This window comes from Festucalex cinctus, chromosome 15 (genome assembly GCF_051991245.1).
Source record: "Festucalex cinctus isolate MCC-2025b chromosome 15, RoL_Fcin_1.0, whole genome shotgun sequence".
NCBI lineage: Eukaryota > Metazoa > Chordata > Actinopteri > Syngnathiformes > Syngnathidae > Festucalex > Festucalex cinctus.
Genome location: NC_135425.1, coordinates 23,061,033 through 23,075,914, shown reverse-complemented (window position 1 = coordinate 23,075,914; position 14,882 = coordinate 23,061,033). Strand labels below are relative to the sequence as shown.

General features: G+C 41.3%; 1 protein-coding gene and 1 long non-coding RNA gene across 16 annotated transcripts in view; one reads left to right on the top strand and one right to left on the bottom strand.

Annotated features, from left to right (window-relative positions):
- unc5da (unc-5 netrin receptor Da) overlaps window positions 1–14,882 on the top strand; it is a 134,725-nt gene that overhangs the window by 103,611 nt on the left and 16,232 nt on the right. For 13 of the 14 annotated variants that reach the window (XM_077497060.1, XM_077497054.1, XM_077497057.1 and 10 more), the window contains 3 exons: window positions 4,716–4,922; window positions 11,115–11,258; window positions 11,345–11,448. In XM_077497060.1, the coding sequence (XP_077353186.1) occupies window positions 4,716–4,922; window positions 11,115–11,258; window positions 11,345–11,448 (455 nt within the window). Of the gene's footprint in view, window positions 1–4,715; window positions 4,923–9,947; window positions 10,161–11,114; window positions 11,259–11,344; window positions 11,449–14,882 lie in introns of all 14 variants that reach the window. The other variant, XM_077497069.1, reaches the window with a different exon arrangement.
- On the bottom strand, window positions 3,940–13,936 carry LOC144002150 (uncharacterized). 2 transcript variants are annotated; one of them, XR_013278677.1, is made up of 4 exons: window positions 13,791–13,936; window positions 11,347–11,437; window positions 11,098–11,215; window positions 3,940–4,912 (listed from the first exon to the last, which is right to left on the bottom strand). It is a non-coding gene; the product is annotated as an uncharacterized LOC144002150 (long non-coding RNA). The 2 variants fall into 2 exon arrangements; XR_013278676.1 differs by lacking the exon at window positions 3,940–4,912 and having other exon boundaries at window positions 10,345–11,215.

The window sequence follows — 14,882 nt, the reverse complement described above, 5'->3', positions numbered from 1 at the left end:
TTTTTATGGTTGGAACACCCATGTAACTAGGGGCGTGGAAAGGGTGTGGAAAACCAAATGAACAGAGAGGGTGAGAAGAGGAATCTTCAGAGAGTGCAGGAGTGAATTGTATCAGTCAGTTCCTCTCCTCTCTCCTCGCGAGCCCTGAACTGAGTGTCTTCTCTCATTTTTGGGTCGTGTTTAATAGAGTCAAACGGGTAACCCTGACGACATAAAATAGTTTTTTTTGCAATTCAATGTACTTACCATACATGTTTGTAAAATATCAAAGAAAACCGTGTTTGTACAAATAACCTTACGTATGTATATTGTAACCATCAAGGGCTATTTGTCATCGTTTTGTAATGTCAAATAAGATGTTCGTCATTGTAAAAATCAAACATTTACTTCTAGCTCCAAAGAGCATAACGTGTTTTCATAACCCATTAAATTCTCCATTGAGCCAAATGTGTGTGTTTACAGAAATATCAAAGACCATTAAGTCTTCTGTGAGCCTAACATACTTGTTTTTATAAAATCATAAACAAAACCTGCAGCGAAACCACAATTTCTACCTGCTGCTTTTTTTGTTTGTTTGTTTGTGAACAAGGATTGATGACCCGTTTCATGTCGTAAGTGTGCCTGGATGGATGAAAAAGCCTAAAAAGTTTCCTAGCGTGTGCGAGCCGACAGATGAGAGGTTTGCATCAATATTTGAACAAAGCACTGCGGCATCTTTCTGCTGTTAAGCAGAGAAACAGAGAGCTCATTGCCGCAGACGTCGTTGCCGTTGCGACATTAGCGTCCTGAGGAGACGCTGGAAAAGTTTCTTAAAACAACGTCAAGTCAGATCTCGCTTGAATTTTCTCCTGCTGTAGTTCGACACGAAGTTTCCCCGCACACAGCGCGTCAGTTTTGTAACCTTTTACAACTGACGCCGAACCATTTGAACGTCAATTTGATGATTTGACTGGAAGGAGGACACCCGCGATGAGTTGGCTTTAAACCGGGATTTGCAGTCATCCTGAAAGCTGACGCACACAGTTAACCATTAAAAGAACCTTATTTACTTTTTTTGTCAATAATTTTGTGTCACTATTAGCCTAATATACACGTTTTGTAAACATCAGAGGATAGAGTCCCAAACAAGCCAAACATGGTTATTTGGGGGAAACATAAAAGACAATTTAGCATTCAACGTTTTTTTTTTTGCTAACATTAAAGAATTAAATTAAACAATTAATCTTCAGTCAACTTACGTGTTCATAATCACATCAAATAAAATACAACTTCCCTAACATATATGGGTTTTCAAAACTCAAAAGACAGATGAATCTGGCATATTAGCCAAGTTGGCTAACAGTTATAAGCAGGTGATTGAAAGTTTGTAGCTAAACTTAGCACAACATCAATTTGACAGGCTTTAAGGCTGATTTTAACCAAGTGGAATAGACTGGCGTGTCTTAAGGCAAGCATGTCAATCCAACGTGACTGACTCCCAGAAAAGTTGTAACTCAGTTTAAGACCGTGTTGCCTCACTGAGCCAACACATTTACATTTACAAGCCGTTTTCCTCTTTTTTTTTTTTTTTTTTTTTTTTTTTTTTTTTTTTTTTTTAAGGGCTTTGCAACGTCGTCGTAGCAGATGCTCACTCACCTCCACCGCCCACCGCATCCATCTGCCCGGGCGTAAGGAGCGTTTAATTAATGCAGTGTTGACAAACGCCATCCCGTTTGCCGCCTGTTTGAGCTGGTGTCGGCCTGCGACTCAACGTTTCTGTGGGGGCAACAGCGTGACGCTAACGGCAAACCAGGGCGGTGAAAATGTTAAGACAAAAAAAAAAAAAATGTCAGTTCATCCTTAATTAGTGAGGACGTTTTCTTATTTATTCATAGGCCTGCTATTAAGTCACTTCCTCCTTGTTTTGTAACTCACACCATGGTCTTCTGCAGAATACTTGATAGATAGATAGATAGATAGATAGATCTTGCTTTCTAGGGAGCTAGCCAAGGAGCTAGCTAGCTTACGTGATAGATATCAAAGGGCTAGCTAGCTTGCGAGAGAGAGAGAATCACAGTTTAGTGTATTCACTGAAGTTTTGTCAACATTAAAAACAAATTAGACATTTTGAAAATGTGAAAATGTTGGGTTGTCCTAACTTGTCTTAATGTACATTTTCATTCACATCAAAGGCAATTTAGAGTCATCTTGTGCGTGATTTTACTGATCAAAAAGTCTTCAACAAAACTTGTTTTTGTAAACATAAAAGACAAATTAGTGTTTAACTTCTAGAGTGATGTTCTTGTAAACATCATTCTTCAGTGAACCTGCAAACATTAAAGTCAATTCATCAGATAATGCGACCCAAGCGCTATTCATGCTAACATGCTAAAGAATCATGATTGTAAACGCTGTAAGTGACTGAACGGGAAGATGGCGCACTTCCTGTTTCCACACACACACACACACACACAAAAAAAAACTTTCCAGAGTGACTGCCCACCCGTGGGAGCGTACGATGTCTTGCTAATGAAAACACGCTGAGTGTTAATGAGCACACGTGTGATCATCACATCACAAGGAAACATCTGTCTTTCATCGCAACATCTTCACGTTACCCTACTCCGCCATTTTGTTCACCCTTTAATGCGGAGGACTTTTTTTTTTTTCCACAAGTTCGATGGCGTCCAACTCGGCGACCGCTCCCTCTGAGACTAACCTAAATTTACCACTGCAAGTGTGCCGTATTGGCGGCGGCAAAGAGGGACCGTCAGTGAGAGTTATGAATGAGTCATGTGAGTGGATGTCGCGTGTCACATGATATCATCGCTCGGATTGTGTGTGGGGGTGTGTTGGTGTGTGTGTGTGTGTGTTTGTGTGTGGATATCTGAAGACAACGTGTGGCCTCTGTAGAGATGACAAAGTGCTAGTTCAAGTTGCGGCCATTCCTCCATTCCAGCCCTGCGAAGGATTAGGGTTAGTTAATAAAATAAGTTCAAGATAACCACCTCCTTCCGCTTCCTGTTTGACTCTTGAGGAGGCTGCACATTCCCTGTTGTTTTTATTGAACCTGTCATTGAACTATCCTATTGATTTTTAATGTCCCAGTGATTTTTTTTTTCCAAGCCTGGTGGCCAAGGTAGCGGAGATCAATGGTGACTTTAATACGTTTCCTGACACCTCACTATCTGTCTTCATCAAACCGCTGGAATAATTGCTCTGTCATGGCAAGAATCCTATTGATTTTCCAAAGAAAAACAGTCCATTCATGATGTCTTTGCAAAATTGTAAGCGTCATAATTGCAGTGCCAGTTTCACTTAGGGAAACATGAAATTTACATGAAATTTTGTAGTCTACCACGGGTGAACCCACAAAAAATTTTGAGAAGCATTCAAATGGACAATTTTGCCCTATTTTGGCTTAGTTCTAGTTTCAATTAAGTTTGAACTATACCAAAATGTGTGTGATGTCTCCAGGAAGTCAACTCCACGAGATTCAAACCAAATGTTTCACTTAGAAACATGAATTTTAGTAGGTTTCCCTATCAAGGCTTGAAAAGACACCGGCAGACTGCCATTTTGGTTTGAAGCGAACATTTTCGACTAATTTCCACAGGTCCTTCAAGAACAAACTCCTCCAAGAGATGGCTAGGCGATAAATTGTGAATCCTTTGGGTTTTGTCATTATTTGTTTTCTGAGCATGGTTGTGAAGTTTAATGACTGGACATAAGCGCAAAACTCCAAAATGTCGGTTTCCGAAGAACAAATTCCAACCAAACATCTTCAATGTAATGAAGACCACGTCTTGAAGGGTATCATAGGCTCCTCATTCATAAAATATCTTTCTTTTACAGCCTCCCAAAACTAACTCACTAGTAATGTCTTCTGGACAGTCAAACATAATTCATCACCAACACCAGTTTAACCAATCGACATTTAATTGGACTGACATACTAACTGGAAGCAGGATAAAGTCTCGAGGATCTGTCTAGGGACTAAAACTGGAAGTGACGAACTGGAAGTCGGCCATTTTAGGCGGAAGTAGCCATTTTGGGGGAACTCCAATGCTCATAGTTTGACAAACTCCTACTAGGGGATTCTTGAACCACTCGTTCACTGTGCAGTGTACAGTATACTACAAATAATGATGATGTGGTCTCAATTTACTCACTAATTGACATGGTAGGTTACAATCTGGGTCTGGTTTTTAACTGAAAACAAAACTATGTATGTCAACGAGTGGTGACATGGGTTAATTTTATCTACTGCCCTCTAGTGGAAGACGCATTGCAGTCCATTGCTGGCATAGATAATTAGAGTGAACATACATTACTTGTAGTTAATAGATCATTTTCGGACGAATTACGTGATCATTTCCTGCAGCACAGTGTTTGGGAATTACTGTACTAGACAGATGGTCGATCCTAAATTGTAAAGATTGGCTTGCTAACCATCTAATGTGGCACATGGGGTACTGATCGTTTTGAGGATCTGCCATGAAAAGTGGGCGCGAGGGCCCGTTAAGATGATTCAATGGCTGCTGGCTGGTCACAGGGCGGAAGAATGTGACGGCAGCGGATTTGGGATGATGGAATTTGATAGATGGAGACGTTTAACGCGTTGACAACGCGGAGGCAGTTTGACAGCGCGCCGTGTCAAAAGCTTTCGAGTCATTTGATGTCGTGCAAAGTGTTTCCGTGGAGTCTGACTGTGATTTGATTTGATCTCCGTGTAGGCGTCCGCGGTGAGAGCCAGCAGCATGGTCCGTCCAGCACGTTGCCGCGCTTCGTGGAGGAGCCGACGGACGCGTACATCATCAAGAGCAACCCCATCAAGCTGCGCTGCCAGGCCCGGCCCGCCCTGCAGATCTTCTTCAAGTGCAATGGCGAGTGGGTCCACCAGAGCCAGCACGCGTCCCGTGAGCATACCGACCTGGGAACAGGTACAGACAACGCTCTTTCAAAATGGCCACAGAACTGTACAGACCAATCAACCTTTGTTCCTGGTCTACTTTGGATGCAGAAGACTCAGTGCTATTGTTACGGTTTCAGGGTAGCTTAAGGCACTGGTTCTCCACCCCCGGTCCTCGAGTACCCCTATCCAGCCTGTTTACCATGTCTCTCTCAACCAACACACCTGAGGATCGTTATCAGGCTTCATGCAGAGCTTGCTGATTAGCTAATCATTTGAAACACCTGTGTTGTCTGTGGGAGACATGGAAAACAGGCTGGATAGGGGTACTTGAGGACCGCGGTTGAGAACCACTGGCTTAAGGCTGGTTGTGGTTGGGGACATGATTAGGTTTCCTGGTTCCTGGCTCTTAGACCGATTAGCTTTAGGTTAAGTTCTTAAAGTTCTTGGTTCCTCGACACCTACTTTTTCATTTCTCATGGAAGCAGCCCACTTTGTATTACACTCTAAGAACCAATTTGTCAAACTGACAATTTTATAAACACGAGGAGACTTCCGTGTTTGCATTTGGCAGCGATGTTAATTGCTTTCATCATAACTTTGATGTGAAAATATGCCTTTAGACTAGCGGTTCTATTCTAACGATTGACACATGAGATTGTCCAAGCGGCATCTGGAATGCTGTCCAATCACGGTGCAGTCTGATAATGCAAAAAGACGGGACGTCTCTGAATTTTACACCGCTGTATTGAATTCTTCACATAGCCATCAGAAAGAGAAAAAAAAAAAAAAACCTTCATTTGAATTTGAATGAAGTCCAAAATGCTTTAGTGTGTCTTGAGACAAAAAAATGTAATCTGTTTTCTTGTCTATTGTTTGAACTCACACGGTCCCAAAAGTTGCCGGGTCCGGGTGATTTTTCATCACAGGACTTGTTTGGGTCGAACGTTCTTCCCCCCGCTCTCCCTTCATAATGAGGATGTTTTCCTTCTTGTTTTGGGGATGCGCCGGCCTGCCTCGTTAATTAACGACACGGGCGAGCTAATTGGAGCTGAAAAGATCCGCTTCTCCTCCAACGTGTTCTGCACCAGAACACAAAAAATGGTAGCGAGCCGAGGGCCCCGCGGCGTCCGTTAAGAGGAGCAGCCTGAGATGCTTCAGCGGAGCGGACGCTAGCAAATGAATGCCAAATTAATGACATTGATTTTTAAGAGCTTGCGTCCACAACACAAGATTTTGATTCAGACTCAATTGTCCTGAGATCAATTATTTGTCCTTTGAAGTAGAATTGGACGTCCTTTATAGACAAACGCACTCAGCGAATCCTTATTTAAAGGATTGTCATTGTGTCTATTTCTATCATGTCAGGTGGCTTTGAGCATGAACAACTGGTGAGGGGAGCTGTCACATTTGTTTAGTATCACTTTTTTTCTTTACTCTGTGGATCATTCCTAGCACTTCTATCGCATTAATCACATGGCACATCTACACGTGTCCATTCTTAACCAAGGACTTTACGCTAACTATGCGACAGGTTTAGTCGAGCAGGCTAAAACGCAGATTTGCCCGACTGTGTGCGAGTCCGGCGACGCGGCGAGAGCACTGCAGCAAACACAAACGAGATGTTCACTGAGAATATTTCACGAGCGGCAGCAGCTGTCAGAGTCCGAGTTAGATGATCTCTTTTAACGCGTGTTGCCTTTAATATTTCATACGCCAGCGATGAAGACATGAACGGAGCGTCTCGCAGAGCTTTGATTCCAAGCACCTCGGGGACCACTTAAGAGGCTCCTTCTCTTCACAAGCTGCACGTGTGCCTAATAATTTGGACGCTGAGGACCGTCTGGCGGTGCTAATGCAGAATGGGAACGTGTTTACTGTGGGATGTTTTTTTTTTTTTGTTTTTTTTTACATTGTATAGGTATATGAATAAGAGATGAGCAGTGGGGGAGCTGCAATGTTTTGGCCAGGGGGGAAGAACACAATTATGCGCCCACCATAAAAAATAAAAAAAATAAAAACAACACTGTCTGTGTGTGTGTTCCAGGGAGACGCTTTGATGGTAGTTGTTTTGAAAGTGTGATGTAAGGATGGACATGTGACCGTCACAGCAGAACCCACCCCTCCAAATACACTGAATATCTACCACGTTTTATGCCACTGTCATATAACAATATATTTTAATAATTGATATTTTCTTCAAAATTCTACACACAACAAACAACCCGGAATTACTTTTTTGTTTTGGTTTGTTTTTTTGTTTTAGATTTGGGCAATATTAAACATAAACGGGGGAGAAAAAACATCACATTTACATAAGTGCTGCGCAGGCTGTAGATGTGCCAAACCTGTCACAATATATCCAACAAGACTTTTTTTTTTTTTGTAAAGCTATGCAAATATTTTGAAAAAATAAAAAATCATCCATTCATTCATTCAATTTTGGATTGTAGCTGTAATGTAACTAAATTTAGGAAAAACCGAAGCACAAAATTTGATGGCCTATGCTAATGCTAACAGTTTGCCGTACACGGTAGAAAACTACTCCAAAAAAAGCATCTGGCTCAAAATAAATGTTGTTTAGCCTAAAAGCTAGTCATGTTTGGTACTAAAAACTGTACCTTTTGATATGGCTTCTGGCCCCAGACGTGATTCTAATGCTAACCACTAGTCGTTTATAGTGAAAAAGTACAACATGGACTTGATGCCAATGCTAACAGTTAGCCCTGCATGTTTAAAAATGAATGCGTCAATATTGTCTTCACACTCTTCGGACCCTAAACTCGTTAATTGTAAGGCTTAGCCATAGTATGGTGAAAAATGTAATTACTAATCAATTTCTGGCCCGAAATTTGCTGCTAATGCTAACAATAGACCCTGTTGTTAAAAATGTACTAATCAACATAGTATTTGGATGCCAAACTCATTGCTAATAGTCCTGCATGTTAAAGAAATGTATCAATATTTTTTTTGGACCACAAACTCGATGCCAATGCTAACAAATTGTCATATATGTCAGCAAATGCACTGTGTCAACATTGTGGCTGTACTTGCTGCTGCTAATGCTAACAGCAAGCGCATCTTAGCTGAGGAGGTCACTGAAGGACGAAGCTTTCGTTCAGGAATGAGAAAGTGATACTCTGATGGGATGAGATAAGACCAGAAGGATGATGAGGAGGGGATGGAAATGGATACTAGGGGAAGAAGAGAAGTGCTCCTGCACATGCTCAAATGAGGATAAAGAGTTTTTTGTTTTTTTTATCTTTTAAGAATAAGTGTAGCTATTTGGTGGGAGAAAGACACTATTTTCAATTGAAAATTAGTCATAAAATAAACAAACATTATCATATGCCACAAATATTAATAATGTTGTATAATAAATAACTAAAAAGCCGATGAAAAAGAAAAACAGGCTTGACACCATTTCAAACTGAGTTCTTTAGGGATAGGGTTAGCTAACCATTTCCCTTTAATATTTTTTTAATGCACAGTACTTCAATGGTATTAATAATGCATTGAATAAATACATTCAAAGCCATACAAACCCAGCTGTTTTCCAAAAATGTTGGTCAAATTCTGAATCAACTATAAAGGCTGTGCGTACACTCCGAGGTAGGTTAGCGTGTTAGCAAGCTAGCGTGTTAGTTTATGAATAAATGAATGAGGTGATCCACTCCTCAGTGAGCATTTAGTGCCTCCTAATCAGCACGGACTCACGTTTTTTGCACATTAACAATGCAAATGAGCACTTCGGGCATTTTAATGACAGAATTAGGAAGATTTTGTGTGTCTACTCTGCGTATTTGTGTGGCTATGTGTGTCACATGTCTTCCTGCAGTCGTCTCACGCACATATCTGGGAAGAAGAGTGAAGATTTTATGTGGCCTGCAAAGGCAAATCATATGCATCGACTTGAGACAAACAGTTTCTTACCGGCTTCTGATATCAAGATTAATTTAGTATCTCACAACTTTAAAGCTCCACTCATTGGCACGAACATTCGCTCAGTATGAAAATGTCGGCCAGCAGAGTAGGAAAATTTCTACGCATTTATTATTAATTAAAAAGGCGATACCAACTTGATGCCAATGCTAACAACTTGCTACCTACCTTAAAAAGTTCATAGCGTATGAAGATTTAGCTGATATTAGCTCACTTCCACGACGTTAGTTTTTGAAAAGCAAATGTCTTTCAAGCCAAAGGAAAGTTTATGTTTGTGTGTGTGTTTGCGCTGCGGGCCGTGCGAGTCACCTTGTGTGCCTGCAGCGTGACGCGCTACATCATCATCATCATGCATGTTGTTGTTTATTCATCAGTTTCTCTTGCATGGCCATTAATAAAGATGATGCAGCAGAGGAGGTGAGGGCAGGGCCTGCCTGCCTGCCCGCATTGCCTCCTAGCGTGCTTTGGCTCGAGGCTCTTGTCACAACGGGGTCACGAAGCAAACAGAAACGATTTTTAGCGAGCTAAGATTTTTGCTAACAATGCTAACGTCGTCGGCCTTACAGTGTCGTCGTAGCGCAGATTAGCATTAGTTAAGTGTTAGCTCCTCCCAGTAAGTGGCATGAAGGTTAGTCGCGTGTGTCTGTTTTAGATCTGCAATTGGCCATCAGGACAGTAAACGTGTGGGTTCGTATATTCCTTGGTGGAGGCAGTACTTCATAACCAAGCTAAAGAATTACACTGCATGGTGCCAAACAAATACCCTCCAGCCCATGTCAAAAGCTTACAACATAATTATCAGAAGCTGATGCGAATCTGCGCTAACACTGCAGCTCTGCTTACCTTTTGACATGCAGGCGGTTATTTTGTTCTAGATTGACTGGCTGTCTCACACATGCATTTTAAGAAATCAGAAGGAAGACCATTAAAACTACTTTTGTTCAATTTCACACTTGATGTGTGAGAAGAGAGATCTAACTATTATGTATACAAGGCAGTCAAAAGTCTGTTTCACATATAACATCCCTTTAAACTGTGAACCAAAAAAAATGCATATAAATACATCTCCTTTAATTTCAGTCTGTATTAAATACTTTTTTTTTTTTCCCATCAGCAGCAACAAGCCAAACGAGAGGAAGGTGACGATTAAACACGTCCGGAAATGAAATATGAAATCATCACATCACGCTGCATTCAAATGCGTAATTGTCAGAGGAGCGATGGACATTTAAAAGCCTTCAATTACGCCGCACAATAGCTGACGAGCTTATTGGACCCACAGGAAATTGCGGCTTGGGGCCGCCGCGGGATGATGAGCGTCTGGCTGGTGAATACATTTGCCAGAATAATGGGACGCTTTTGATGGTCTAGTCACAATGACTGAGCCTGCTGGGCTGACCCAAAGTAAAAGTACTGACTTGTGATTGTTTTCTACTCAAATGTTTGAAAATTCACCGTTTCCTTGAATGTAGCATTTTTCTTAACATCGTGATCAAATAAGAAGTCATCAGTGGAAAATGAAAAATGTCTAGCCTTTTATGGTGAAAATGGTCAAAAATGCATGCTAATGTTAACAGCAAGCTCTATATGTCGAAAGAAATATCACATTATCATTCAACTGAAAAATGTATGCTAATGCTAACAGCTAGCTCTATATGGTGAAAAGATTCTTAAAATGAGTGCCAGCTAACCCAAAAGATATGCTAATGCTAACAGCTTGTCTTATATGATCAAAATGGTATCCCAAAAATTGTCATTTGACCCAAAGAAAATGTATGGTAATGCTAACAGTTAGAGCTTTATGGTGACTATCACAAACATTGTCATCCAACACATGGAATGCAAGAAAAAAGAAAAAAAAAACACACAAAAAAAAAAACCTAAAACATGCTAGCTAGGTTTGTATGGGGAAAAAGTAATTAAAAGAAAAAACACTAACATTTAATGCAAAAAAGTATGCTAAAGCTAAAAGCTAACACTATTTGCTGAAATAATCAAACGTCATCTGACCCCCCAAAAAAGCATGTGTATGCTAACTGATAGTTCTATGTGGTGAAAAGGTATAAAAATACATTTAAAAAAAACAACAACACTACATTCTGACCCAAAAATGTATGATAATGCTAACAGCTATCCCTATATGGCAAAAGTTGTCAAAAACACGGCAATCTAATTATAATGTCAGCCCTGTTTGATGAAAAAGTAATGGTAGAATAAAAATAATAATAATTCGGACCTCAACCATGATGCTAATGTTAACTAACAGTCATGTCACCGACAGGGCTGAAGATCCGCGAGGTGATGATCAACGTGTCCCGCCAGCAGGTGGAGGACTTCCACGGTCCTGAAGACTACTGGTGCCTGTGCGTTGCCTGGAGCCACCTGGGAACATCCAAAAGCCGTAAGGCATCCGTGCGGATCGCCTGTAAGTCTCAACTTTTGTTTCGTGTGTGTTTTTATTTTTTATTTTTCTGACTGTTTGAGCTTCTAAAGTTTATTTTTTTTCCCCAGACCTGAGGAAGAACTTTGAGCAGGACCCCCAAGGCTTGGAGGTGCCCCTGAGCGGCATGATCGTGTTGCATTGTCGGCCACCAGATGGCGTACCTGCAGCCCAGGTACAATAATAATTAGTTTGATTAGTTTGGAAAAATATGGTTTAAAATATAATGGCATACTATATTTATTCAAATAACAGTGGGCAAAGCGGAAAAAAAAATAAAAAAAATCCAATACAACGCCCCACTGTGATTTACTCAGGTGTCTTGTATCAATTCCCTCCGCGAGCGCATGTTGTTGTGTTTGACACGCGGCCTTTTTAATTTCTCCCTCATGAATATCAAAATGAATTTCAATGAGGACAACAATGAGAATAGCAACGAACGCTCTCACCCGCCGTCACGCTGAGCCGCCGCCTGCGTTATGTCGATGTCAAAGTCGGAGGCTTAAGTTTGCGCAAAAGTCAGTCCTGCTGTTTCCTCTTTGATTGACAGCTACACGCTGACAACAATACTAGCAGTTAGAGGGTAAAAAAAAAAAAAAGGAATAAATTACAGTACAGTACTGTATATCTTCTCAAATGTGATGCTAATGCTAACAGCTAATCCTGTGTGGTGAAAAAGAATCAAAAATATAAAATCTAATTTGGTACTAATGAGAAGGCAGGAATGGGCACTCGCTCTCAATGAGAGGAAGCTTTATTAGTTGAGCGCATTTATGAGTTTTTTTTTAATTAATTTGCCAAAGCCAAGCCTGTGTTTGATGCATGCGTTGGCATGTCATTTCTTTGCGCTAAGTGTATTTCCTCGACCTAGTTTGGCCTCATTGACTTTTTGACTTCCTGTTCTTTTTGTGTTTCTATTTTAAGGGATTTGTGCGGGACAATCCCACAGATGATATTTGTATCTTCAAACTTCTCTTGCTTGTGTATAAAAAAAAGCTAATAGAAAAAAAAAAGTGTCCCTTCCTCAGTGAGACTAAAGCAGACGTAAGCTGTTTTTGCTATCAGGCGTGCTAAGCTTATTGCTGCTATCACAGCAGGGCAGCAGATAACATGCACGCCTCTTCTTTCCATTAACGTCACACAGCAGCCATAACGCCGCCGTAACGTTCCGGGTGGCTTCCAGCTGGATAAACGCCTTTCTTATTTATTCATTTTTAATATTGGCGACGCGACAGGCTTTCAAACGCTAGTTGTGTCTTAAAATGCGGCTCGTCAGCAAATAAATGGACCGAATCATCAAAAAACATAGCTAGCGGCGGGCGCGACCTCTATTGCTAATTGCTAAAAATATTTTCATTTTATCTCAAGTGTCAAGTAAAGCTAATGCTAACATCTAGCCTTAAATGGCTCAATTGTAAATGTCAATAGCTAGCTGGGTAAAAATGAATAAAAGTAACCAGTAACAGTAAGTTGACGCCAAACTTGATGCTAATGCTATCTGCTAGCCATGTATGATAAAAAAAAATACGCGCTAACATTATCTTTGGATCCCAAACGTGATGCTAATGCTTACAGCTAGCTCTCTAGTGGTGTTGTGACCTCAATTGCTCAAAGCGGCAGTCGTTGTGTGTGCGGGGAGGCCGATAGCGGGCCGTAACCTTTCCAACCTCACATCATGAAAAATGGAGAAAAAAAATGAGACGAGAAGCTATTTCCTGCTACTGCTGGGATTTTCTTGACTTTATGGATTATTCACTTGCACTCTGCTCTTTGTAACACGCATCAGTGCGTCGACAAGACGATGACCACAATACGCTAGGGCAGCGCGAACGTGCTGCTACTATAGGCTATACTTTATCATTACACACGCACAAGACAAGCACGACACACATTATCACATGCTAACACATTAGAGCACATGTAGCACATGATATCACATGTAAATACCTACTAAAAATAATAGCATGTTGTAACTCTTCTTAATGTATTAACACGCGCTAACACATTTTAATCCATGCAGTCATGTGCGCACACATGCTGTCACATGCTAGCACAGACACATTAATAGATAATAACATATGCTAATACATGCTAACACATCCACCCATGCTATCACATGCTAACACATGCTTGTCCATGCAAATTACCACATATTAACATATGTTAATAAGCAATCGCATGCCGGCACGGGGAAATAAATACAAACACGCTAGCACATTGTCATTAGCACATGATTTGCATATTAGCGCACGGGATAGTCACTAAGCTCAGACATGTTAGCACGTAGTGTAATACATAATAACGGGACCATGTTGTGACAAATATTAGCACATGCTCACATTTTTTGACATTTCCAACTTCCCATAATTATTAGAAGTGAGAAACGTAATAGCAAGTTGCTTCCATTTAAAAGCAAGTATTTTTGTTTTTTTTTTACTGTCAAAAAAGTCAGACATTTCCGCAGCGCTAAATAATGAATGAGAAAAGTAATAGCTTGCCCGCCCTGACAAGACGCACGTTTTGTCCTTTGGTTGCGTTTGAATCCTCTGAGCAAAATTGCCAACATTAGCCGCCGATATTACCCTGCCGTTTAAAAAGCAATTCTATACACAAACTCCTGCTTTGTTCCCCTTGGTTACGCGCTTTCTGCGGCAAAAGCTGTTGACCTTCGTCGCCGTGGCAACGCACAGCGGCATAATGTGCTCGTGCTCTTTTCTCTTTTCTCTTTTTTTTTTTTATTTTATTTTTTTTATTGTTGTAACACCCTGAGACTTTTCGATGGGAGGTAGAAAGCTGTCTTCGCCGTAATTGTGTGGGTCGAAGAATAATCGAATAGCGCACGCTTGGCGGCGCGGAGCTTGATTACACCGCCAAGCGGCAAAAAAGTCAACGGAGACGAACGTGATGGACGAATTCAGCAGAGCAGGCAACGTGGCCCACCAGCGGGGGCGCTAAATTACAGGCACCGAGAGAAAAAAAAAAAGAAAAATCAAAACCTCTCCAGTGATGACGTGATTCCTGATTTATTGATTTCCTGGTGTTCTGTTATTTTCCACCTCTCAACTGGAGTTGCTTGGAAAGAGCAAAGCAATCACTGAGTTTGTTGGCTGCTGTGCTAATCCCTCAGCGACTGGACGCCAAGCACAGCACACACGGTGTGCTCGAGCGCGCGTCGACGCACGCGCCGGTGTACAAACACGCGGCGTTCCCGGCGGGACGGAGTTTTTAATCCTCAAATAGAGCGGCGTGAATCAGAGAGTGCTCCCCCGCGGATGAAAAGCTCCTGACGGTAATGTCAATTTACAGCAGCGCTCAAGCGCGGAGACCAGCGTCCACCGAGCGTCCTTCATCCAGGCTCGAGCGCGCCACTGAAGAAATAGACCACGGAGTGGCCATTTTGAGGGCCGGAGTCTGCGATAACATTCAGAATCAAATTTCGATTGAAAATGGTGTGATTGACAATGATTTCTGCTTCATTTTATAGAAGAGAAAATAATTGTCATAAACTGCTCCAGTCTAAATCGCTAATGCTAATTAGCGCGCTACTCGCGGCAGAAAAATTATGTCAAAACAAACCAATATCACACTTGTTTTTACAATCCAGTACAT